The following is a 24,722-nucleotide window of genomic DNA, read 5'->3' on the forward strand; positions in this document are numbered from 1 at the left end:
CCAATGTAGTGTACACGAAGGGACCTCGGTTTTTCGTCTCATCCGAAAGACTAGCACTTGAACCCACCACCTAGGTTAGGAAAGGGGGGAGAAAATTGCTAACGCCCTGACCCAGGGTCGAACTCGCAACCTCTCGCTTCCGAGGCAAGTGCGTTTACCACTCGGCCACCCAGACCATGCCACTTTCAACCCCTGACTCAGTTTATAAACTCGAACAGAAATATCCTGCCAAATACCCCAAATGAAAAATTAAGCTATCTTTTAAGTTTTAATAAAGACCTTGGGTGGCAAGGTCCCAAACTTATCGCTCGACTTGTGCACACGCACCCACTTGGTCCCTGGATATGAAGAGACATTACTGCAACTAACGCCATTGTTTCTCATAGCTACTTTATATTTTTATCAGAACCTTTAAGAATACCCTTTTATATCCAAGTATCTCTTATTACCACTTTTAATTAGATGAGCGAGAGTGTGCGGGGTGGTGAACCACTGTACATAAAGGGAAAGTTTGTGTGCGCACCTGTGTGTGTTTTTAATCTAAGACAAATGTCGCCAATGTTTTTACAGAGTGACGTTAAATAAACGATTTTATCATTTATCAAGGGCTCAGAAATTAGCTCTAAAATTCTCAATCCTGATTGATTGGACTTCACCTCCAAAGGTGATTGTTGTGTTTCGGCACTTGGTTAGATAGAAGAAGTCTTAAATTGGGGGGTTAAAAGGGGGATACCACTGTTCGCTAAATAGTATATAAGTTAAGAAAATACCACTGCGTCTACGACTCCCTTCTTTTATAACTGGACCACTGAATGATAAATAACTCCTAAATTCAGTATGGTTACATATGAACCATTTCTAGAACGATGGCTGGAAAGCAAGTGAGAAGTGGGTTGGGCTTTTCAGGTGCTCACTTTACTGCTGCCTTGAACTGAGCTGAGCTGAGCTGAGCTGTAGTCTGCGTATATAAAGCCAAAGAGGCAAAAATGTGAGGGAGCAGATGCTACAGCTCCACAAGCGTTTCAGACACCATGTGCCTCCAGACACGCATAGGACCTTAGACTGCCGAGGCTGTGGCATCTAAGGCTCTTTGCAAACCAAACCGTCTCAAAACAAACCACCAGACGGCAAGGCACTTGCCCCGGGTACTGTACCGTGACACCACAACTCCATTCAAAGTGAAAAGAGACCCACAACGGCAGCGCTGACTGCCAGCACTGATACATAATGATCCAGCTGGATCTCCAAACTAACTCCATGACGCTACTTGAAACCACCTCCGGCTAGGGTGCCCCCCCCATGCGGTGGCCCTTTTTATTTTTCGGTCTCTTTTTTTCCCGATCTAAAGTTGGGGTCACATCGGAGAACATGCTCCTAATGGTTTTACTGTGAGGGCGTTAAACATTACTTATCATCAATGTGAGGACCACATCAATGGCTAAAGAGGTATGCCTAGACTTCCAGACAGCCCCTGTGTGCTGATCATCTAAATATTAAGTGAAGTTAACTTACGGTGTGTATTCGTTGGTCGGCACCTGCTTGGAGCAACATATCCACGATATCCGCTCCATTCTCCTGCGCTGCGAGATAAAGAGGAGTAAAGCCCATTTTCTGTTGAAATAAAGAACAAACTGTTATTATAATTGTAGATCCATACACACAGGCCGACCCATTTAGACCCATGTTTATCTACACACACACACACACACACACACACTCTCTCTCTCACTCCCTCTCTCTGTCTTTCTCACTCACACAAATGTGCACACAAACACACAGGTGCACACAAACACACATGTCCACACACACACGCACATGCACGTTAACACACACACACACCTGCATGCATACACACATTCTCGCTCACTCAATCTCTCTTGTGTTTCTGTTTTGATACTTCTCTGTCTCACTCACACACAAACACACACGCTATCAAAACAATCAAAACAACAAAAGACAGATATACACTCATCACAGAACATACGGAAACAGCATTAGCATCAGCCCCTCTGTCCAGCAGCAGTCGTGTAACTCCAGCCTGTCTTGCCAGAGCCGCCACATGGAGAGCAGTGTTCTGCTTCTGGAATATAAAGCAAACATAAATTTGTTTTCAAAATTATTTTGCTTCTGGAATATAAAGCAAACATAAAATGATCTTGATTTCAAAATTATTTTGCTTCTGGAATATACAGCAAACATAAAATTATTTTGTTTTTGAGGCTGAAAGTCACTTGTTCATTTCAATGCTTGTTATTCTCTCAGGTGCCAGGATAATGGTTCCGAATAACTCTCACTTAATTACTCCATTACACATGTCATTCAGAGCGCTTACTTCCCTTTGTTTATTAGATATTTTGTTTCCACAAAAGCTCTGTCCATTCAGCTTAGAAAGAACATCTTTCTGAAAAATCTCACAACCTTAGCGCCCAAGCAAACCAGGCATGTTACTGAAGGAATGGCAGTTTCAGCTGAAATCAAGCCTGGGGTCCAGGGGGCCGCTTAGGCCCCCTGGCGGGGTCAAGGGGCAGCGTCCCTTGTGGGGGTCAGGGGGCAACGCCCCCCTGAAGCTGACGACTTTTTACTAATTCAAATGTGTTTAGTGCCCTCTCCTTGAAGCTGAGAGGGATATAAGTGAAAGATAACAAGGCTTGAGTAAGAAAAAATAATAATCTCAAGTCAATCAGCAGATTTTTTTCGGATTTTCGTTTTCGGCGGATTTCCGCCGATTGGCGGAAGAGTACCATGCCTGAAAACATTAAGGACAACTGAGTGTGACGAAAAAAAGACAGGCAAAATTAAACAAAAGGACAAGACAGCTATCAAGCTTTGGATTATCTATAGCACTTAGAGGTGTTTCAAGAGATAAGAGTAATCCCGGTTCATGCATGCTCAGCCACAGACATAAAATTTCTGTGATGCATATATAATATTTTCTTTGTTTCAGTACCTGATGAGCAATGTATAAAGTGAAAAACATCAGGTCATAAAAATAAAAAAATAATGTTCATAGTATGATAGATTTGAAAATAAAACTATAACAGCAACCTAAATCACAGAGACTGAATGTTCGTATTCAAAACTACAACAAACTTACCTGAGTCCTGGCCTCCAGACTGGCTCCCCTATTCAGCAGCTCTACCATGACCTCAGCATGACCTTCTTTTGCGGCAAGGTGAAGGCCACTCAAACCATGCTGGGGAAACAAAAATAGTTTAGTCTTCACAAAACATCAAACAGCTGTGTTTTCTGCTGTGAAACAATATAATAGATCTGGCACAGAACAGTCAACATGACCCTTAATTCCTCCATAATCATAAGTCACAGCAAAGCTCAATCACCAGGAAAAACTCAACAAATAAATCAACCTCAATGTCACCGTGTCAGCAATAAATGTACAGTGGAACCCCCATTTTAGGACCCCCCAATTTAAGACTCCCTCCCTTTTAAGACCCTGTTTTCTCAGACTTTCTGTTCATAACCTCTGTAACTTTACCCTCATTTTAAGACTCTCTCCTATTCAGGACCCGATTTTCTCAGAATGTTGGAGGTCTTAAAAGGGGGGTTCCACTGTATTACCGAACACCAGATCTCCTGCTATAGCACTGTCTCAAAACTAACGTGATAGTCGGACAGAGTTGCGCCCCTGGAACGGCAGGTAGTTCCGGTTTGTGTTTGCAAAATGAAACCGCATGACAATCCGCCCTTGAACTTCTTTACCCACATAGTTTGAACAGCAGACACAGTAACATTTCCCTCCACCACTAATCTTCTCTTGTTCAGCCATTTTGGACGTAAACAAAACAACCGGAACTACCCGCCGACAGCGCCGCGGGCAATGGTAGGGACGGACAACTCTTATCACTTTCATTTTGAGACAATGCTATAGCAGCCTTATACAGCCACCACAACGCTGCAAACAAGTAAGTTGGGAGAAGAGATGTGTAAAAATGTCAAATGTTGACGGAAACCAACTCACAAAGTTGACAGTGTCCACATCCTGGCCTTTGTCCAGAGCAGCAAGCACTTCCTCCAGATCGCCCGACCTCACTGCACGCAGGAAGGTGGCGTCTGCATCCGATATCATCGTCATCTCAGCTCTCCTTGCCGTTGTTATGCTTGTATGCACTGGTCATTTTTACATCTGTAACATAACACCATCACACGTACAGTTGAAGAAACTTAACTGTCCATGAAAAACGAGCAAACAGAACATGTTAACAAGAAGAGCAAACGCTCGATCGAGTCACTTTCGCAGTTCTGAATATTATATGAGGCATCAGATGGACAGGAAGAAATTGCTATTCACAACACAATGAGTCACGTTCACATAAAATTTGAGCCCGGTCACTTTTATAGTTTCCGAGAAAAGCCCAACGTTAAGTTGTGTGTTGCCGAACAGAAAAGGCTAGTTATCTCCCTTGTTTTTCTGATAACGTTCGTAAAAGGCTACAGATGTAAATACTTTGATGTAAAGAATAATCCTACAAAGTTTCAATCACATCCGATGAACTTTGTCAAAGATATAAAATGTCTAATTTTTCCTTTGACGCTGACCTGTGACCTTGAAAAAGGTCAAAGGTCAACGAAACCATCGTTAAAGTGTAGAGGTCATTGGAGGTCACGACTAAACAAAATATGAGCCCGATCGCTTTGATAGTTTCCGAGAAAAGTCCAACGTTAAGGTGGTGTCTACGGACGGCCGGCCGGACAGACTAACACTGACCGATTACATAGAGTCACTTTTTCTCAAGTGACTCAAAAATTGAAAACAGGGCCAAAACTATGACAACAACTAACAAGTCGCGTAAAGCGATGTCATTTGTCAGAACAATCTACGGGCAGTCACATCCACAGACATGGTCCTGGTAGGTGAATTTGTCAGTAGACTGCTGCCAATCATATTTGACTTGTGAGCATATATATAATGATAAATATATATATGTCAATCTAAATAACAAATTGACTGTGGTAAGATGAACAAAGTTGAAAAACAAAAGAGTTCTGTACTCACCGATACAAGGACAGCACAATAATACGAATTTTCGCTTATAAAAGCTTCAGGTATATATATATGTTGTAAAGTTAAAGTGATACAAACATAAAACAATATTAACATAGCATAAGTGGTTTATTAGGCCTAAAAAAAAAATAGGTGTGGTTACGGTAACCCGACCTACCCTATTTTTAGGGGCCGACCCTATAACTTTTTATTACATTTGTCATAAAAAAGAAGGAAAACAAGAAAACGAGTGCAGAAAACTCAATGAAAGCGAATGCGCTCGAGTCATCATACAGACGACAGACGATGCAAGGGAAATAACTCCTACTAAAAAGGCCCAACAGACGCTTGCCATGACAAAAATGGCGGCATCTTCTTCGGTTGCGAGTGCTAGACGCTTGGTTGCTCTGCTATTAAGAAAAAAAAGTTTTGAAAAAAAATTTATTGCCTACCTTCCTACCCTATTTTTTTGGCTATGTTACCTTAACCACACTTTTTTTTTTTTTTTTGCCTTAGGCTTTGTCAGCCTTTTTAGACTGCTATGTTGTGTAAATATTGTTTAAAATATTATTGTTCATGTTTTGTGTTCTGTGTATGTCCTAAAACTATCTCAATTAATGTTGAAATTTGTTGAAAACATGTAGGTCTACATGACTATTGGCATTGACCTCCGGTGGTTATTCTATACATGTGGAAGTGTTTAGTGAACAATTGATTTTACTTATTTCATAATTCTTACTTGGCCACGTGAAAGCACTTCTAAACGCATATTCAATCATTTAATAGTGTGTGGATACAATGCTCTCCTTATTAATACAACGTAACATGGTGATTTACTCCCGTATGCGTGTTGTACGTGCACAACTCATTAGTATGATAAACATATTACAGCACACAATGGCGCAAAAAGAACGGACAATTTACACTATGAACTGCAAGAATCTTTACCTTTTATCTTATACTTTTCTCTTCTTGACACTGAGCCCCATAGTTCACATAAAATCTGCCAGGAAATGTTAGAAACGCTTCTTCAACTTCAAATTTTCCACCAGCTAGCAGACGGCAGATTGCGGATATGACCTCACTTTAGGGTAGGGTACTCGTGTGAATCTAGAAGGAAACTATGGGTAGCTTCCCCTGATAATCCGGCAAAAGAGTTGCAGCACAGCACAGAAACACACACACTCGCGCGCAAACTCACAAGCAAGCGAAAAAAAACCACCCCAAAAACAATGTAAAGTTTTTCCAAAAAAACAATTTGACACAAGCACAATGAGAACATGCAGAACACGGGTTTGTTTACGTTTGTTGCTTAGTTCAAGGGAAACCACTCCTAGTCACTAGTGTAGTTAGAACTTGCACAAGAAGCATTTGCGCTCTGGGAAAACCAAGTGCGGATATTTAGCATAGACCTTTTTGGCGTACATGAATTATATCGACTTGAAACGAAAATACTCAAACGAATAAACTACAGTATCATAAAGAGGTATCTACTGCTTAGTGCATGTTACTGCGTGGATACAACTGGGGTCTGAGAGAAAACAGCAACACTGGCTATGTGTATACGTCAGTTGTCACTGGCTGATTCTCCATTCCGGAACAAGCCGGATGTTTCACAATAGCAACCTACATCCTAGCGAAACTTAAAACTGCGCACAGTGATAAATGGTGATTCACTTTCATCTGTGATTTTCGTTGGTGTGATTCTGTTGTTATTTTAAATGTTGGTATAAATTATGAAAGTAGTGGTGGAGTTGTACATATATCCAGTATGTATCCTATTATTTACCTCTTTATTGTACATGGATATGTATTATATCGCTGCCTATGGTGCCTTCAGAAAATAAGGGTTTGTATACACCCAAAGATGTTCTTTTGCTTTCTCTGCTCACCTCATATTATTCACAAAAGAAGACCATGGTACTCTGTAAAATTGAAATAATTTTCAGTAATAATGATTGGTAGCACAAGTGAATAAATACTACAAGTTCACATCACTGTTCATTGGCTCTATCGACGCCCGTTTTTAAGCGCTTGCTTCCCTTTATATAATAAACCATACATATATGTCGTCCTCCCAACAAAAACAAAAAAACAAAAAAAATCCTTTGTATGTCATCGAGAATCGAGGGGCTGGGATGTAGCTCAGTCGGTAGCGCGCTGGATTTGTATCCAGTTGGCTGCTGTCAGCGTGAGTTCGTCCCCACGTTCGGCGAGAGATTTATTTCTCAGAGTCAACTTTGTGTGCAGACTCTCCTCGGTGTCCGAACATCCTCGTGTGTACACGCAAGCACAAGACCAAGTGCACACGAAAAAGATCCTGTAATCCATGTCAGAGTTCGGTGGGTTATAGAAACACGAAAATACCCAGCATGCTTCCTCCGAAAGCGGCGTATGGCTGCCTAAATGACGGGGTAAAAACGGTCATACACGTAAAAGCCGTGGGAGTTTCAGCCTATGAACGAACAAACAAACAAACAAATCGAGGATTCTGAGTAGGGAAATCACGTCAGCGATTGGTCAATGCATTTCGTAGCCGGACAACAACATAATGTCGGTCACGCTTGAAATTATCGCTACTTGATATTGCTTTCCAAACTTATATTAAGTGAACGGGAGCATAGGGACAGTTATAAACTTAACTTGCCTCAAACAGTGAGATAAGAGAACAGTACACAAATACGAAGGGAGAGACTCGGAAACTCGAGTCGAGTCAATACTGATCGCCACGCTCGAGAACTCAAGTGTAATATTTGAAGTTAAAATCTCCCTCGCCTACCGTTCGACAGAATTATCTTTACCAACTGAGCTATTCTGAATAGCTCAGTTGGTAAAGTGCCCTATTGCTTTTTCTAACATTGGTGGTCACGGGTTCCATCCTCTTTGACAGCAATTTTTTTTTTTATTAAAAAAAAATCTGAACTTGTAATTCTTGTATTATAATGCCCTACAAAACACAAATACAAATGGGGAAACTCGGAAACCGACGAGTCGACAAATTGGCTTGAGAACTCGGGCACGTGTGAGATATGTTTGCAGTTCAAGTTTTAATTTTCACGCCTCTGTATGTGCCTGATTGAAAAGGTGGTAGTACGTTTGCCTCCAGTGCCGGCGGTCTCGAGTTTGAGTCCTGTAAATGGCAAGACTTTTGTAACTTTTTTTTCTCAGTTTTTCTACTTTTTTTTTCTTTTCTTTTCTGAACTCTATATTCTTGTATTTCATTCTATTTGATTTATTCCAAAGGTTTTGAGTCGTGTATTGAAAATCGAATATAGTGCGCAATTAAGTGCCCTTGAAGTTGAACAGCTTTCCCAGAATCCCGTATTCTATTTTATGTATGGGCTACCGCACAAGAAAAGGTCAAAGGGCATAGGTATCACTGCGTGTCGACTGATGGTAATGATAGTAGAGCACTTTTAGTTCTAGTATAATGGACTTCTGTTGGTAGTCATACTGCATTGTGCTGACAGTGGTTATATAATTTATACACATAATGATTATTGCACCTTATGTTGCTAATGCGTTTTACATTTGTAATACTATTTTCATCATATAAATGTCTATAGTTAAACATGTTAATTATTGGTACGCACTCTCATGTTTACAAAATGAATTATTCTGTCTGTTTAATTTTTGTAAAATTCTATTTTCTTTCTCCTTTTTCTGTGTGTGTGTGTGTGTGTGTGTGTGTGTGTGTATGTGTGTGTGTGTGTGTAAGTCTGTATGTGTGTGTGTGTGTGTGTGTGTGTGTGTGTGTGTGTGTACATGCATGTGTGTGTGTGTGTGGAAAAGAGAAAGATGCATAGGAGGGCTAGGGAGATAGAGAGAGATTTAAACTATTAATATTCAGAGTATTAAGAAGAGGCTCTTAAAATAAACTAGACATCATTAGTTTTACTGATCAATAGAACTCACCATTGAAGTTTTAAAATGTTCAGGTTTTTCAGGTGCGATGACGTTAGAGAAGCTGTGGACTAAAGGCATGAAGGCTTTATCTTCACCTCACGCACTTTTTGCATCTTATGCACTGATTCTTCAATGGTTTACCATTTGCGGTATGTTTTGAATTGCGCAGAACCATGTATTTCATGTTGCTGACATATATAAAATGCATATGTGTTGTGGATACTGGGGGTGTGTGTGTGTGTGTGTGTGTGTTTTCTGGAAAAGTTAAATTCTTCATCTCCCCCCCCCCCCCCCCCTGCATAATTTCATTGCTTATTAATATTTTGCCATTTACAGGCCAGTCTGCTGGAGCAGCTCATTACTGTAGCAAAGGCCCAGCTACAACAGTGCAGAATATCAGTGGAGAGACACAAGGCAGCATCTATACACTGTATGATGGCGACACTTACTACCGCAACAGTCAGAAGTGTGTGTGGATGATCGACGCTGGGCCAAACAATCGTGTGGAGATAACTGTTGTCTCGTCTGATCTTCAGTGGACGCCAGAGACTGTCATCTGTCCAGGATACGACCATGTTGCGATCAAAGATGGTAAGTGTTCTGCTTTTTCACGTCGCTGATTTTTATGTGTGTACTTTAATTGAGTGCTGTCAAAGTTCCATTTATATATATAATACTTTTTGTGTGTAATAGCTGTGTGGACAATTATCAAGGCATTTGCTGTTGTAGTTTTGACGTCGACTTCAAGACAAGCCTGTACAAATGTTCAATCATTGTCATTTTCTCACTTCCATCAAGACTATAATCAGATTTATCAGCAGCTCAGATCCAAACATGTTTTTTAATTTATGGTGCTCAAGGTACAGTAAAACCACCCACTGACAACCTTGAAAATGTCCAGGAAAATCGGTCGTAAAAAGGAGGGTTTTTTTATTGGGAATTTGAGGGTAGAGTTTCGGGAGGTTCCACTGTAGATTGAAAAAAAAGCACAGCTGTTGTACTTACCTCATTTATTTCATTTTAGTAACAAAGTTCAGAGTAGCTTTTCAGTGATTACATTATGCACATGTGTATGACACTTGACACAGACCTACAATTGCTTGCAGTAAATTCAACTTCAAGCCTTTCACCTGATTCAGGTACTATATAATGGTCATGGAAGTCCTGTTTTTGTGGAGTCATTGTTTCATCACATTTTTTATTTGTTTTGTTAATCTGACAAATTCGATGTGTTATGGTCCCTTAGGAAAGACCACAAAATGTTGTGTAGCTGAGAGATATAGTTTTTAACATAACAAACCTAACCAATGTTTATGTTATATTGCATGCTTTAATTATTAGCTTTTTAATTACTAAGGTATGTGTCTTGCTTTGGTTCTGGGTTTGAACGTTGCAAACTTCCATTCGATCAGTATTCTGTTATCGTTAACAGTTAGTTTGGGGAATATAACAAGTTAGATGTAAAAGCTTAGGCTTACAAAAATTGGTGTTTCCGGTTCGCAGAACAACCCTATTTTTTTTTCTCCCAATCTTAGAACTTAAAACAAAATTCTAAAATGACTAAACGTGATTTAGCACACATTACAAGGAAAGCTACTCTTCTCCAACATGTGAGGGAGACTACTTTTTGGGGCTTTGTCATCAGAAATAAACATTTAACATTTTTGGCCTTAATGATTGAATCATTGATCCCTGGTCTAGTAAGTGTACAGGCAAATTTCCTGTGAGTCCATGTACTGGTAGGCACACTGTTGTCAGTGCTATATGTCATGCCTTGCTGTTCACAAAATATGTATAAGCAGCATATATGATTCATGTGCGTTTAATTAAATGCACCTGAAACATAAGAAACATCATGGTTTGTGCAGTGATTAGTGTACTGGCATGCTGTAGCCCTTGAATTTCTTACACTCCTGTTGCTTGCTTTGTGTTTATGGTTGGTTTGTGTATTGTGTACTTGTTACAATTTACGTACATGTTTCCAATTTTACTTTTATAGTAGACCAGTACATAATTTCTGAGTGGATTTTATTTTCCACGGATACGGTTCTGTTCTTAGGCGTCTTTCCTTGGTCATTTACGTATCTTTTTTTTTTATCTGACCCTTGACCAGTCGACCGCCTGATAGTTTTCACATGCAGGAGTTATTCTGTCAAAACAATTTTTTTGGAGCCAGGACATTTGAACCTATTCATATTTCCAATCTAGGTTCAACTAACCTATTGACCTCTGAGTATAGAATCTCAAACAGAATGAGGCAGAGCGATGTTAAGATATCAAATAACCAAAGGGAAGTAATCGCTCTTAATGCCTATGACATGTGTAATAGAGTAAGCGAGAGTTGTACGGAACCTAGCTTTTCTCCTGGCACATGAGAGAATAACAAGCATTGAAATGAACAAGCGACTTTCATCCTCAAAACAGGATGATCACCGCAAGCTCATATATGCTCATCATTCTCTAAGGCACTCCAACTAACACCTACAGGAACAAACACTGCAGATGTATTATTACTTCCCTGCTATTGACTAGTGCATGTTTGTACTTTCGGCGTAGGTTTGACCCCCACTTTCGGGGAGGGATTTATTTCCTATCGTCAACGTTGTGCCGATGCTCCCAGGTGTCCAAATACCCCAATGTGCATGCATGCATGCACACAATAAAAGTTTTTACACGAAAGTGTAAGGGGGTTTGTGTGGTTGGATGGGCCTCGGTCTGTAGCAGACGAATTTTGCTGAATGACTCGTTGCATAGTTTGAATGCAACTGCTGTTGCATTACAAACTTAAATAATTAAAGTTGTGAATATCCGTATTCCGGATATCAGATTACAATTTCACTTTACGTGGAACAATGGCATTCTGGTGTGGAAGAATTATTATTTGTGTGTATCAGAATGTCTGTTGTTATATTTCTTTCTCCTGTCTGTCCATTCACCCACACAAAGATCCCAAGTTCTCAGCCAAAAATCTCAGGGCTGGGAAACATGAATGCATGCATACACTAAAAGAAAAGAATGGGTAGCGCCGTACACTGTATGGCATCTCGCTTTCCCCAGTGAGAAAGCAGCCTGAATTTCCAGGAGGGTAACCTCACAGGATGATATATATGTAATACCAATAATAATGGTGCAAAATACATTTTATAGCCAGAGTTGGTTTCCTTTATGTATCTAATACAAGGTTTTAGTGGCAATGTATATACAAGGTGCATGTTAGTACCTATAGTAGTAAATCTGACTACATTGTAATGTGTGCCTGTTTGCCCCCACTATATGTGTCAGCATGACGTTAATGAGCCATTGATTTAACTTTTTGGAAACTGGTTTTTGTTTAACATAACTGTGAATGTGCTAACGCCTGAACTTGTGGAATGACTTTGTAACAATTTTTGTCATAGTTGACCATTTATATTATTAAAGCAGAGACTTCTGTGACATTAGGTTGTTGGTAATTTTGTGGCATTCCCTCTATAGCTAGTAGGTCCATCACACTCCTGTGCTGGTTCTATATAAACTGCAAGCAGGAACTAAAAACCAAAGCATTTAAGATCCTAGATTCACTTCCAAATATGTTAAAGCAGGCAATATAAATACATATGTACACACATATAATTTTTCTCTGGTGTATTTCAACTGCATTTTTGGACTGTATTTTATTAGATGTATTTGACAGTTAAGTTTCTGTTTAGAGAGGATGGAGGGGGGGGGGGTTGGCTTCCTGTCTCATGTTCATGTGTTTGATGTGCAAAGACATTGCAAACTCATTCGCAAGGGCAAAATTGTAAGCTGTGAATTGTTTTTCCTCACAGGGGAAGAGGGCAGGGAAGAGACAATAGTGCTGCAATGGTGCGGACGCCAGAAGCCGCTGGGAGCTGTCAGCAGTGGGCGCTATCTGAGGGTGGAGTTTATGAGCGACAAAAACAACCCCTACCAGTACACTGGCGTCCACCTTCAGTTTAAAACTTTCTGTAAGTTGATGATATGCAAAGATAAATAAATATGAGTTTTTTCCCCTTCATATTCACCTCTCATAGCTGACAAGAAATGACAAGGGGGGAGGGGGGGGGGATATGATATGAGAGAGAGGGGGCCGGGGGGTGTTGTTCACAAAAGAGAAAGGTTTAGACAATTTCGTAATGACTCGAAAAGAGATTGAAGTTTCATATGTTTCAGTGAAATGTAACCAGATTGATTGTGAGTTAAAATATGATCTGGATCATCATATCCCTTGTCGCAGGGGCGGGGAATTGATAGCTCAGTCTGTAGTAACGCTGGCTTCAAAACCAGTTTTCACATTCGATGAGGGATTTATTTCCCAGTCATCTTTGTGCAGACTCTCTTCTTGCAGTGTCCAAAACACCCCAGTGTGCATGCATGCACGAAAATCTCTGGGCTTGTTAACATTAATAAACGCATGCAGAAAAAAGGGGAAAAAATCCGTAGCGCCATACTGTATGCTTACTTTTCTTAGTGAGAAAGTAGCCGAAATTTCCATGATGATAACCTCACATGACTATATGAAATATAAACCGTATCCTCAATTAATATCACAGAACCAAGTATATATTGTGCTAAACGTTTATGTAAATATATGAATAGTCACACTTGTATGCTGAACTTCACTTCACATTTTATGCTCTTTTCAAAAGAAGGCTTTTATAACAAATAGAAACAGAAAGTATTTGCCAACAAATGGCTGATTCTCTGCGTAAGTATAGTTATTCTTCCTGTGTACATTAAAATCAGTGGAATCTTTTTGTTATTCCAACAGCATTGACAGACTGTGCCCCCTCATGGCATACAAGTCCAACAGATTATTGCTTCAAGTTACTGGGGAAGGAAACGGACTGGTCTTCAGCCCAAAGGGCATGCAACGCCGAGCATGCTAACCTTGCTTCTGTCGTCTCAGAGAGCGAGCATGAATTTGTACTGCAAAGTAAGTCCAGAGAACTTTTACATTATGTCGTTGATTTTGATTGTAGATGTTGGTTTTTGAAGGGTTGGAAGTGTGACTTATCCTGTTTGATCTCCATAAAAACTAAATTTGAAGTGTAAATTTATATGTATATGACAATTTTGAGTTGCACAGATGCTATAGAAGACATGAGAAATGAGGGTCTTAAACGGAGGGAGTCTGAAATCAGGATTGTAAAGTGCAGCTTCCGCAGTACGTATATCCATGGTTATTTTCTAACCAACATATGAGAACAACAACACTGAAGCCTGTGATCTTTGTTTGCAGCATACAGTGAATCTCCGCGAGGCCTTACAGCGTGGATTGGTCTGAATGACATCATGGATTTAGGCGGCTATCAGTGGATTGACCTGAGTGATTTTGCCTTTGACAAGTCAGTGTTTTGTCATCCATGTGCGTGCATGCGTACGCGCATGCTTGCACTAGTGTGTGTTTGTGTGTGTGTGTGTGTGTGCTTGAGAGATATAGCTTCATGAAGATGGTCACTGGATTGCTTCTCATATCTGCATTATGTTCTTTTTAAATACAGCTCAGTTCATTTAGGTGCTGGGAAGCTTGGCAGATGACTTCGTTTGAAAAAAAAAGCATCTCCCTGATCATACAGACTGTATACCTCTTCCCTTAATGTGACTTTATGTGCGGAACAACTAGGCAAAAGGATCCTATAGTTCTGGTATATATAGCTGTTAATTTTTCTTTTGCAGGTTTCCCTCAGGCCACGCAGCTAACCAATATTCGCGATGTGTGTCCTTGAACTTTAAAGAAGAGGTTTGGAAACTCCATGACTGTGAAGATTTTGCAGCAAAACCTCTTTGCAAGTCAAAAAAAGGTAACTGTGCTGTGCAGATAGTGAACAAAACAAAGAATTTTCTTTTTTTAAATAACACGCACAAAGTAAATTTCAAAACAAAGCAAAACACCAGGGTGGTGGTTTTTTTATTTTATCTTTGCAGCTCTGTTATAATTTAGAAAGAGCATTTGAAAACCATAACTAAGCAGGCAAAGAAAACAGATTTACACTCAATGAGACCCTGTTGTTTCATAATTGATTAACAGATCGAAAACTACTGTCTGGTTTAGGTGTTACTGGATGGCGTTTTTGTACCCTTACCAGAAAAAAGGTGTTGTAGATTTAACTGAGTCGCCATCATGCCTTAAATTCAAACTTGGTTAGATGAAGTGACAGGAATAACTGAATTAATCCACACTGTTGAATAGACTGTCTGGAGAATCGTGCGTTTGTTTAATTTCTACAGATTGTTATTCATATATTTTTTTAAAGAAATATTTCTCTGATGTAAGCAACATAAGGCAACAACAACAAAAAGTAAGTTTACGGTATCCCGACCGACCCTATTTTTTCGCGCGACCTTAGACTTTTTTTTGGCATTTGGGGGAGAGAAAAAAATAAAAAATAAAAAATAAAAATAATAAAAAAATAAAAAGTCTTTGTTTTTTGGCAAAATAACTTAAAAATATGGTTTTTTGGGAGAAAAAAAAATCCCGACCTACCGACCCTATTTTTTTTGCCTATGTTACCGTAAACAGACTAAAAATTTTTGTTGGCCTAACATAACCATCTGAATGTTGCACCATAGTGACCTAATGTTGAATGAATCCAGTGCATGTTTGGCAGTACATGTAGATACCCCCCGCGGGTTAGGGGGAGTCCCATATTGGTTGGGACGAGAAAGAATTTACCCGATGCTAACCAGCATGTCGTAAGAGGCGACTAACAGGTTCTGTTTCTCCTTTTACCCTTGTTAAGTTCTTGTATAGAATATAGTCAATGTTTGTAAAGATTTTAGTCAAGCAGTATGTAAGAAATGTTACGTCCTTTGTACTGGAAACTTGCATTTTCCCAGTAAGGTCATATATTGTACTACGTTGCAAGCCCCTGGAGCAATTTTTTGATTAGTGCTTTTGTGAACAAGAAACAATTAACAAGTGGCTCTATCCCATCTCCCCCCTTTCCCCTATCCCATCTCCCCCCTTCCCCCGTCGCGATATAACCTTGAATGGTTGAAAACGACGTTAAACACCAAATAAAGAAAGAAAGAAAGAAAGTACATGTAGATGATTCTTGCCAGATCTTGTCTTGATGATTTTGTTCTTTTGTTTCTGCAGGAGAGAAAACCAAATTGTTTCCAATTCCACAAGAGATGGAAGAAGGTAATACGCGTGTACATATATTTTCATCAGTGTTAGATGGCAGATAATCTTGAACCTGAACGTGGAGATTTTATGTTTTGATTTCTGAAGCACTTCGGATCCACAGCAAAAATAGGTAGATCGGCATATTATTCAAATATGTTTGAAGCTTGTGTTGGTTGCTTTCATTGTTTCAAACAAGGACATGTTAACCAGATATATATTTATAAAGGGCCAATGCATGCAGTTCAAAATCCAGTTAACAGTGGAGTAGTTGATGATTTTGTTCCTTTAAACTAGATTGTCCAAGCTTTACAGTGGGATTTCATTATTGACAAAACTGTAAAAGCATTTGCAGCCAAGTGGACACAAAGTGAGAATATCTGGCTTTAACTCTTACCAGTTCGCTCCCTTACCCATCGTAAGCTTGCCCCCCCCCCCCCCCCCCCCCTGTAGTTTTCTACTGACCAATTATCTAATTATCAAAAAAAATTGGTTATTTTACATTGGATGGGTCGGACAGTGGATAAACTGACATATGTTAGACACACGTTATGACAGAAACAAGCTGGGGTTTTGTTATAAGTTAGTTATAGGAATGCATTATTAGGCCAAAAAAAATAAATAGTCTGTTAACGGTAACATAGGCCCAAAAAATAGGGTCGGTAGTTCGGCACTTTTTTTTTTTTTTTTTTTTTTTTCAACAAAAACATATTTTTAAGTTATTTTGCCAAAAAACAGACCTTTTTTTTTTTTTTTTTTTTTCCCTCCAAAAAAACTTTTTTTTAAAGTTATTTTGCAAAAAAACAAAGTTTTTTTGTTGTTGTTTTTTTCCCCCAAATGCCAAAAAAAGTCTAGCGTCGCGCGAAAAAATAGGGTCGGTCGGGATACCGTCCTTAGGCATGCGTATGTCATGAAATGTCCAACTTTGAAATTTGGGGGACAATAACTTTTTTGTTTATCAGCAAAACTCAATAAAACTTTGCTATGTTATGTAAAATGAATGCCAAAACAGACTAGTAAGCAGCATACAGTATCTAAAACTAGAGGAATACCCGGCTTTGCCGGGGTGAATCGCGAGACAGAGACAGACAGCGTGGCGGTTCACCACAATCAAGGCGAAGTCCTGTCAAACGGGATTGAGAATTTTAGAGCTTATTTCTAAGCCCTATATTATCTGTTATGGCTTCTCAAATTGATACCACTGTGAGTGAAATGGAAGACTGTGTTGTTGCTGTAAAGGCGTGGATGACGGCTAACAAACTACAGCTAAACGACTCGAAAACTGAATCCATGCTTGTCAGGTCCCAGTACAGATCTTTCCCTGAAAATTCTTTGCCTTCTTGCATTCATGTCGGCGATAGCGACGTCAACTTTGTCTCTTCTGTGACTAATCTTGGCGTTACCTTCGACCACTTCCTCAACCTTTCCCAGCACGTCCAAAACATCCGCACAATTGCGTACAGTAACTTAAGGAAAATCAGCTCTATCCGCCACTATCTTACCCCCCAAGCCGCTCAAACTCTAGCCTGTTCTCTAGTTCTATCCAGAATAGACTATTGCAACAGCCTGTTCTATGGCTGTGATCAAAAACTTGTCGAGTCACTCCAAAAGGTACAAAACTCTGCCGCCAAATTGATATACCGTTCTAAGAAGTTTGATCATGTCACACCACTTCTTCGTTCCCTTCATTGGCTTCCCGTGTCCGCTCGTATCAGATACAAGCTTGCTTGTATCTGTTTCTCTGCCAAATTTGAAGATGGCCCTAAATACCTCAAGGAACTGCTCGTCACATATGACAATCCCTCTGACTACAACCTCCGCTCACGCGCTGACAGTCGCAAACTGGAAACTCTCGAGCGAAGCTTGCCTTCTTTTGGAGATCGCTCGTTTGCTTCTGCGGCTGCCATTGTCTGGAATTCTCTCCCTTCCTCCGTTCGCCATTCTGCTTCTAAGGACTCTTTCCGCAGTTCCCTTAAAACGCACCTTTTTCGCGAATCCTTGTAAATTGTCCTTGCCATCTTTATAGACTGTTAGAGGTGATGTTAGATTCGTTGTTTGAGTGTGTCTTTTTTTTTTTTTTTTTTTTTTGTTTTTTTGTATAGTTGCTTCAGCTTTGATTGAGCCATAGGGTTGTGTATGAAATTTGCATTTAGTCTTTCTTTTTCTTGCTGAGTGTATGTACAGTCTAGAGAGGTGACGGACATGGTGTGAGCTTGTCCAGGGGGGTATATGAACATCTCAGTGGCAGGGGGATGGAAGCACTTGCTAATGAGTGGGAGTGTGTATGCGCGTGGTGTGCACGAGGATGTATGCACGTGAGTGATATTTGTAAATGTGTATTATGATAATATCATCTTTGTATTTATATTATTGAAATTGTTATATCTCGATGTACAGCGCTAAGAGCATAGTTAAATTTGTGAAGCGGCGCTATATAAGCTATCTTTATTATTATTATTATTATTATTATTCTCAAATGCCACAACATACAGACAGACAAAAGCCGCCAGACCCCATCACAAACAGAACTCTACAATCCACAGGTGTTGCCTCCACACACACACACACACACACAGACACAGAACCCGTATATATCTATCTATATATATATAAATATATAGAGATAGATGACAGTGGATTTTTCGATAAATAGATTCGACCTTTGCACTTTTACAGTGAGGACAACTTACGGGTACATGCAAGGAAAGCACACAACTTCCAAGGCGAACAACTCTGCAGAGTCTGCTGTGAAGGGCGACGGTAGTCTCCCTGTCACACTCGACCCCCTTTGAATTAACTTTGTCCCCAAAGTTCCGAACCATGGACCCGCCAAGCTTAGGTCCCTCCCAGGTGGAATGGGAACAGCACGAAAATGATTCAGTGGCCTGAATATTTCATGTCGAGTCCCATCGCTGTCGACGACGCCAAATGTAACCGAGTGCCGAAACACCACAATCACCTTTGAAGGCGAAGTCCACGCAAACGGGATTGAGAATAACTGTTATGGCTTCTCGAAGGAAGGCCTGAACATACAGACACACCAAAGCCGCCAGACCACATCACAAACAGAACTCTACAATCCACAGGTGTTGCCCACACACACACACAAACACACACACACACATACAGAAGCCGTATATATATATATGTATATCTATATCTATAAATATATAGAGATAGATGACAGTGTATTTTTCGCATGGCTATAAATTGATTCGACCTTTTCACTTTTACAGTAAGGACAACTTACGGGTGCAATGAAAGCGTTCTGGACAGTGCAGTGACATTCTAAATATAGTAACGTAGTAACGGGAATATGGATTGACGCCACACGAAGGAAGGGAGATAAACGCTGAAAACACTGGAGAAGATAAGGAAGAGTTACTGGGAATGGATCCAGAGAAAAACCAAAATCGGTTCAGCGCTGCGCGCTGAGAGCACGTGTTCAAATATCTCATCGACCAGGTTCTGTCCGGGGTCTACCTGAATATGCCCACCAAATTTGAAACAGATCCATCGAGAACCTTGGGCGTGCATCGCGGACACACACACACACACACACACACAAGTCGTATAAATAGATAGATAAACTGAACACAAAAAAAATATCTTTGTGTTTGTCTTGTGTTCCAAAAAATGGGCGTACAAATTTCAACAAAAATCATGTTGTCACCCCCATAACCTTTTTTACCTTTAAAGATAGCACAATTATCTTTGCAAATATGATAAGCTTATTCATTTTCCTTTCATTTGATATATAACTTTCTATATTTCATTTAGAATATGACCCCAGATAGCCACTCGGCAAGTAGGCACCAACAGCACTGTAAAATATGCCCTAAAACCCCCGAACTGGTAAGAGTTAAAACAGTGCTCTTTAATGTCCGTTAAGTTAAAGATCAATCATTTAAGTCATTCTTATCCGTTTCTCTCCTTTGCAGACAATAAGATGCCAGTAGGCTTGGTAGCAGGCATTGGAGTTGCTATCGGTGCTCTGGTCATTCTTGTCCTGGTCGGGGTGATAGTATACTGCCGAAAAAAACAGGGCTCGAACTACAGGCAAACAGAGAGCGATTACCCTCGAGGGGCACAAAGCAGCAACAGGCAGGCAGGGGCCGTCTCCTATCAGCATAGTGCAGGTAATGACAGGGGAGGTGGTGCACGGCCCACAGGTACGCAGCCCACAGGTGCACGGCCCACAGGTGCTCGGCTCACAGGTGTACGGCCCACAGCTCCACCTGTTGAAAGCAGCGGAACGCAGACCCCAGGTATCGACATGGCTGCTCCACCACCGTATGAAGAAGTCGTTGGTGATGCAGGTGGAGCTCTTCCTTTCAAGTCAGGACCAGCTTTTTATTGCTAGTGTGTGCTATGTTGTATCTCGGTCAGTGCCATGGCAATTTGCAATGTTGCGCTGCATTTTATTGGCGTGCATTTTATGAGTTTTTCCTGTGATATCAGTCCTTAATGACCCTTCTTTTTTCTTCTGTGTTGTATGTCATTATTCTTATTTTTTCAAACACGTTTCTTACACCACCTTGCCTTCCAAATCACACACAAAATATATTGATATCTACGGGTATTTTTATTCCAGTTTGATGTCACAACTATTTAAAGGAAAAAGTTAGGTGTATGTACCATTTTCAACACATTTTTTATGAGCATTGAAAAGTGTTATTGTATTTTCTATGCTCAGATTAATGGCATACTTGTATGGCATGCTAATATATATTTTGCTCAACCATTCACTGAAGTGAATATTTTTTGCAATTGACCTCTATTGTTTTGATTGTCAAATATGTCTGTGTATCTCATTGATATTGTCACATACAGCTGTGTTGGATTTTAATGTATACATGTATGAAACATTTTTTCTTCTGAGTGATCACATCAAAGTCTTAATTCTGGTCTTTTTGTTGTTGTTGTTATTTTTTGCTGTACATGTAATATCTCACTCACTACGAACCACTGCTATCGCAGTGGTCCCATGCACACCACTTCCCCACGAACCACTGCGATAGCAGTGTTTGACCTTTGGATTTTTTTAGCTCAATGACGTCAATTTTTGTACGAAAATAGAGAGGCTGGCTCTCAAGTTTAACCAGTCGTCTGCAAATTACCAAGCTAGTTTCACTTCTGTCTGCTGTAGAACGATGACGCGAGGTTTGATTTCGTACTCGCTGGCTTTGTGCAAATTTGCAAAACAACAATGGCGTCTACCAGTACGACACGTGCTGAAACACTGCTATCGCAGTGGTTCGTGGGGAAGTGGTGTGCATGGGACCACTGCGATAGCAGTGGTTCGTAGTGAGTGAGTAAACCACGCGAATTTGAAGTGATGGCCCTGCGTTCAGCGTAATTTTGATGCCAGAAAAAGGGTTATTTATACCCCCCACCTAAATCAGCTATTTTCTAAGTAAAACACTTGAAACTTTGCACTGAAGGGCATCAACATATCAACAGTAAACCCTGAAAGTTTCAAACATCTGTGTTGAGTACTTCTTCAGTAATGATTTTTTTACCAACTAATACAAATGGCCAGTATACAGTGGAAAGCATAGGAAAAATCGCACAGTAGGGAGTGAGATATTGTGGACACATGCTAATGCAAATTTTTCATAAACTTTTAAGCACGTGCAGCATGCAATTCTGTTGTTCCTTCATTCACACCAGATACCAAAAAGCATGTGTCAGCTTCACTTTCAGGAATGAAAACTAACTGCCATAAGGGTCAGGTGTTTTCATGATATGTAGGAAGAAAAGCGTATATACATACAGATAACTTTGTGTTTATATTGACAACTTATTGCTAATCGCTTCATGGAAAAGAGGAAAGTGAACTTTATACAGTGTGATATGTAACCCTTTTCCTATGCATGCTGTTTCAGCTTTGAGAACCTACTGGATGTGTTTAGTATGTGCTCTTTGCTCGGTTTTTGTTGTTGTTTTTTGTTTTTGTTTTCTGGAACCAACAGGGAGCTTTTCCAAGTGTGATAGAAAATGGTACAGTGGCAAATAGAGGATGCTTGTCAATTCCTTTGAGATGTTGAAAATGTGATGGTCAACGGCCAGGTTTGAGGTCATATTGGTTGCAGATCTCTATTGCTTTGGCTTGTGCCTGTGTATTCTTTGTGCATTTGTTCATGAATGAACTTATCTGAACTTAAACCCCATGCAAGTGAACACATTTTCTTACTTTGTGGCTTTGTTCATGGTTTTGCACATTTGTTGAGGAATCAAAATATCATACCTGTTTGATATTTTTCATTAAAGTAAAACACGGTGTCTTCAAGGTCTTCTTTGTGTGTGAGAACTATTTTCAAGCGTAACCATGTCAATCAATGTCCTCATGTTGAATGTTTGATAATTATGTTTTTATTAAGATCATACATGCATGTGCTAATGTATAACTTCATTACTTTATGCTTTACTTCAGTTTCATGTCTCCTCCAAAAAGTTCCTGAACAATTGTACTTATGGATAATTTGAGAATTGTGTACCCACTCAGATATCACATATCATTACCTTAAGACTCAGTTCACAACATGGTACACAAATGTATTGTTTATGCACTAACTTCCTGTGTTGTTTATCTTTTTATGTATGACAATTTGTCATAAGAAAAGCAAGTTAATTGCAATTGTGAACATCAGATGTACAGTACATGTGATTGTAATTGTGTGCTACACAAGTGGAGAAACCGAAATTTATTTTAATTTAATATTTCAGCAGCTTAGCAAGCAGCAGTTTAAAGTACATACAAGGAGTCAAGATAAAAGCAAAGACATACATATGGAATCAAAAGGAGATAAAAACACAGTTATCACCCCTTGCTAGTGATTGGCCCGGCCCCTCCAATGTTTGTACGAGATTTTGTAAAAAAAAAAAAAAAAAGGTCACTCTCCCACAACCCATACAAATCCGAAGGAGTTATTTTAAGAATTCGTCTACAAGATAGTACATGAAAACTTAGATATACATATAATCTAAAAGATGAGGTTTAATGCTTGTCTGGTTGGCATGGAGTAATACAAGTAAATTCCCAAGCCTGCTCATCTCTGAAACTCTGCCTTATATAGCAGATAGAAAACTGTTTAGATAAATCACGATAAACAATTAGATTTGGGAACTGCAGCATGACATTTGTATTTATGCCCAACTGCACCCATGACCCCTAATTCACCTCCATCTTTCGTGCAATCCCAAAGTCAGATTGATCTGTCTCACACGTGAAGCTTGATTAATACTTGATTCAAAATGTCCACAAAAGATCATTCAAATGCATTAATTCAGAAAGCCTTCACAATTTGACTGGGCTTGTACATGTATCATGAGCCTTATTTTAATTTTATTTTTTATTATTTTTTTTATTAGCATTACATGTACCAGCCAGATTGGATCAGAAAGTTCCTGAAGAGAATATGAGGTTTTACCCTTTGCTGTACATTATTTTTGTTTGCAATTTATGCAATTCATTAGGTCACCAGTAAATGAGAAAAATGTGTTTGTTAATATTTAAATTGACATATCAGTACTTTATAATTGTACAGCAGTGTTTTTACTTTGCCTACTTCACATCTTTTATTTTGTTGATATTAAAAAAGATGTTTTGTAACTTTGTGTAAATATTTCTAACCAGAGAATATAGGTCAGTCCAAGTGAGCCCACATGTGTAGCTATGTAAATGTCCCATTTCTTGCTCTTTATAGATAGATAGATAGATAGATAGATAGATAGATAGATAGATAGATAGATAGATAGATAGATAGATAGATAGATAGATAGATAGATAGATAATTTATTGCCAAGTGTACAATACATGAATGAACATAAAAAATACACGAGGAAAGCAGCTTGCTGTGTGATAAAAACAAAAATAAATAGCATTCATACATCACTGGCGCATAGCATCATACATACATGGGTAAGACAATTTGGTATCACAGTAACTAATACATACACTATACAGACATGGTGAGAACTATGAAACTCTAAGAGCTATCGGAACCACAATAAAAGTACGCAGAATAAGATAGGATCTCCCCCCCCCCCCCCCCCCCCCCCCCCCCACTATCAACTAGCTGCATGCATTCATACTTCTACGTTATGAACAGTAAATGTACTTAATGATGGCATCAAGTATAGGTGATTGAAAGCAGGCAAAAGGCAGCTGTAATGGTCTGAAATAAAAACACCATTTTCTTTTATCAAAACAAAACCAACAAGGTGCAATCTTAGCATTAGTGTAAATTCAAGTCTTTTTGTATGTTTGAAAGGAGTTTTGCATTTGCAATTTCTTTGAGGCTTCTGTTTACAACTTAAAATATTTTGTTGTTAACACTTTCGCGACGGGAGGTGACTATATTAGTAATAGCGCTGCAACGTCCACGGACGGGAAGTGACTATTTTAGTATTAGACATACAAGGTACACGACTCGTGATTGCTTCCCGGTTTTTGAAGCTTGCAGTAAATTGAGTTGTTTCCCTTGACACACTTGGTGTACCCTTCAGCCATATGCAATATTAGTCTGATTTGTGCGGTTTTTTCGAGAAAAAAAATGAATCGAAGGCGAGCCTTGTCACGGGAGGAGATTCTCCGGATGTTGGATCTTGAGGACCCTGTAGATCATGATTCCGACGTGTTGTTTTCGCCTCAAGAAAGCGATAATAGCAGTGATATTGAGGATG

At 39.6% G+C, this 24,722-nt stretch overlaps 2 protein-coding genes across 4 annotated transcripts; one reads left to right on the top strand and one right to left on the bottom strand.

Moving 5' to 3' along the window:
• Positions 1–1,906: 1,906 nt before the first annotated feature.
• Positions 1,907–4,774, bottom strand: LOC138968810 (ankyrin-3-like). The gene is made up of 3 exons (XM_070341494.1): positions 3,977–4,774; positions 3,095–3,193; positions 1,907–2,080 (listed from the first exon to the last, which is right to left on the bottom strand). The coding sequence occupies exons 1-3, from the start codon at positions 4,088–4,090 to the stop codon at positions 1,907–1,909; spliced, it is 387 nt and encodes a 128-aa protein (XP_070197595.1). The 5' UTR covers positions 4,091–4,774.
• A 1,578-nt stretch (positions 4,775–6,352) lies between these two features.
• Positions 6,353–22,838, top strand: LOC138964811 (uncharacterized). Of its 3 annotated transcripts, none has more exons than XM_070336853.1 (10): positions 6,353–6,667; positions 8,938–9,054; positions 9,242–9,496; positions 10,012–10,044; positions 12,715–12,873; positions 13,677–13,841; positions 14,148–14,253; positions 14,585–14,709; positions 16,008–16,052; positions 19,976–22,838. In XM_070336853.1, exons 2-10 carry the CDS (start codon positions 8,952–8,954, stop codon positions 20,395–20,397), a joined length of 1,413 nt encoding a protein of 470 aa, XP_070192954.1. In that variant the 5' UTR covers positions 6,353–6,667; positions 8,938–8,951; the 3' UTR covers positions 20,398–22,838. The 3 variants fall into 3 exon arrangements, with proteins under 3 accessions (XP_070192954.1, XP_070192960.1, XP_070192968.1); XM_070336859.1 differs by having other exon boundaries at positions 8,947–9,054; XM_070336867.1 differs by lacking the exon at positions 10,012–10,044.
• Positions 22,839–24,722: the final 1,884 nt, after the last annotated feature.

Source organism: Littorina saxatilis, linkage group LG1 (genome assembly GCF_037325665.1).
Source record: "Littorina saxatilis isolate snail1 linkage group LG1, US_GU_Lsax_2.0, whole genome shotgun sequence".
Taxonomy (NCBI): domain Eukaryota; kingdom Metazoa; phylum Mollusca; class Gastropoda; order Littorinimorpha; family Littorinidae; genus Littorina; species Littorina saxatilis.